At 46.2% G+C, this 2,500-nt stretch overlaps 1 protein-coding gene across 1 annotated transcript in view; it reads left to right on the forward strand.

Annotated features, from left to right (window-relative positions):
- baz2ba (bromodomain adjacent to zinc finger domain, 2Ba) overlaps nt 1–2,500 on the forward strand; it is a gene marked incomplete at its 5' end in the record, with an annotated part of 40,747 nt that overhangs the window by 22,834 nt on the left and 15,413 nt on the right. Inside the window, 2 exons of the mRNA XM_080833861.1 lie at nt 820–885; nt 1,424–1,564. Of these exons, the coding sequence (XP_080689987.1) occupies nt 820–885; nt 1,424–1,564 (207 nt within the window). The remainder of the gene's footprint in view (nt 1–819; nt 886–1,423; nt 1,565–2,500) is intronic.

Raw genomic sequence — 2,500 nt, forward strand, 5'->3', positions numbered from 1 at the left:
TAGAAAGACTTGCAGTACTCTTTGTGATGTAATATAGGATCAATAAATATATTGTTAGACATAAATTACATGGACACATTGTTCTCTGAAGAACAATTTGCTTGCTTTGTATCTGTAAGCATTACGGATCTACTGTCCTCAGTAAGATGGATGGACGCTATGAGTCCACATCATCTATAGTGTAGTCTGCCGAACACTGACTGGTGTATTGGGCCACACACACACACACACACACACACACACACACACACACACACACACACACACACACACACACACACACAAACACCCACGCACACACACACACAGTAGGATGAGGAGCCATGTTCTGCCGCTTCTTTCCTGTTTTTGTCTTTCTTTTTCTCCCTGCCCCTGGCAGCCTCTCTCTAAAGCAGCATACAGTAGAAGGGCTAACCCCAGATGCACTGAATGCTTCTTTTTGTTTTTTTTTCCTCCAATCACATGTTCTTGTTGCTTTTTTCCCCCCCTTTCCCCCCCCCCCCCCCCCTTCGCTTTTTTCGGTTGTCGTCCTAAAACCTCTGCTCAGACACCCCTCAAAACTCCCCAAAAAACAAAAAAAAGCCGCCCGTCATGGTCATGGTGAGGTATCTTGTCTTTCACGTTCTCTCTCTCTCCTTCTCTCATTCTCTTTTTCTCTTCTCTTGTTCTCTTTGTCTGCTGAACATGCTATCAGAGGCTGTCAATTGTCTTGTCTGCACATAGCACCTGTTCCGTCCCTCGCATACATTTGTTTTATCATCTCTCCACTCGTTTTGGCTTTCCCACCCTCTCACGCTTTCTCTTTCTCTCTTCCGGCAGGAGAGGGAGAGAAGGAGGCAGCACGTGATGCTGATGAAGGCCGTGGATGCTCGCAAGAAGGCCGAGGTACGCCACGCGACCCGAACCTAATGACCTCTGGACTCTGCAAAACTATGACGTCTGTGTCGTCTGCACTTGGTGTCGTTTAGTATTCTCAAACTCTTAGCGTGTTGTTTTGGATGTGTACAACATCCTTTTACCAACTCTGGCAACCTATGTGTTGTGATGCACTTAGCTAGCTGTGGAGGTGTCCTCAGCACCACCACTCTATTAATGCACTGTATTGATTGGACTGTAGTGGACTGATGTGTGTTGGGTTGTGTTGTGTTTCATTGTCAAATCAAGTCAAGTCAAATGTATTTATAAGGCACATTTAAAAACAGCTCACGCTGACCAAAGTGCTGAATAATTAAATCACAATCACAATTAAATATCAAAACAAATAGAAAAAACAGAAACAAAACAATTAGATCACAAACGTTTTGAATAAATCATTAAATAAAAAAGCAAATAGATAATAACAGAAGCAACACACTCAACTAAGCAATTGTGTGCGCTGCTATGTGCTGCGGTGTGACGTGTCGATGCTGCGCGTGTGCCTCAGGAGCGCGAGCGCCTGCGCCAGGAGAAGCGCGACGAGAAGCGCCAGAAGCTGGAGAGGAAGATGGAGCTGCGGCGGCTGGAGATGGAGATCGCCCGCGAGATGAAGAAGCCCAACGAGGACATGTGCCTCGCTGACCACAAGGTGACTATGCGCTCAAATACACACACACACACACTCTCTCTCTATCTATCTTTCTCTCTCTCTCTCTCTCTCTCTCTCTCTCTCTCTCTCTCACACAAACACATGCGGAAATGTAAACACATAAAATCTTATCTCTCATACACAAGGCCCTACATGGATTTTGTGTGTGTGTTGCAGACCACAACGTGACCACATCAATAGCCACACTTCCCATACCACATACATAAGCATACATGTGTGCAGGAAAAAAATAAATAAACATTTTCACAAATGCATTTAGTAACAGTTATACACTCAAGACACTTGCTTGTACTTTAGGAAGACAAAGGCAGAGAGAGGTTGAGACGCTGACGAGGGCAGAGTAGATGTAAAGCAGTGACTGATGCATTAGTAATCTGTCAGATCCAAATTCCTTGAGTGTACAAAAGAGGAGCTGACAAAAGAAGTGGCCGGGAAGCAGACACTGTAGAGGCCGAGGCCTTGGAAACAGCATGGCTACCGTGGCCAATGGATTCCAAATCCTGTTCAGTGGATCCATGTCGCTTTGAGCCGGTGTGAAATCCTGTTTTGTTTACAGCTGTAGGCCAGGGTATCCGGGGGCCACGGTTTAGCATAGCTTGAGTTTGGGTCAGGAGTCATGCGAGGGCTTGGTCAGAAGCGTCTGAGTTAGCGGAGTTAGCACCCCCGAGGACTAAAGAGAGGAAAATCTGATGCGGAACACTGAGGTGAAGTCAGGCAAAGCTAAGTCAGTTAAAGGCACATGTTCTTCAGTCAGGGAGGCAGTGCTGTGATCAGTAGGCCACTGTGCTGTGTGTCTGCTGTAGGCAGAGTTAGAGACTGATTTCCCTAAAAAGCAGAAAGCACTGAAGCGCAAAAAAATGGATGTTGCTCTCGGCTCCCCTTGGTGGCCAGAGACAGTATTGCATGTCCATTTGT

This window comes from Sprattus sprattus, assembly GCF_963457725.1.
Source record: "Sprattus sprattus genome assembly, chromosome: 3".
Taxonomy (NCBI): Eukaryota; Metazoa; Chordata; class Actinopteri; order Clupeiformes; family Clupeidae; genus Sprattus; species Sprattus sprattus.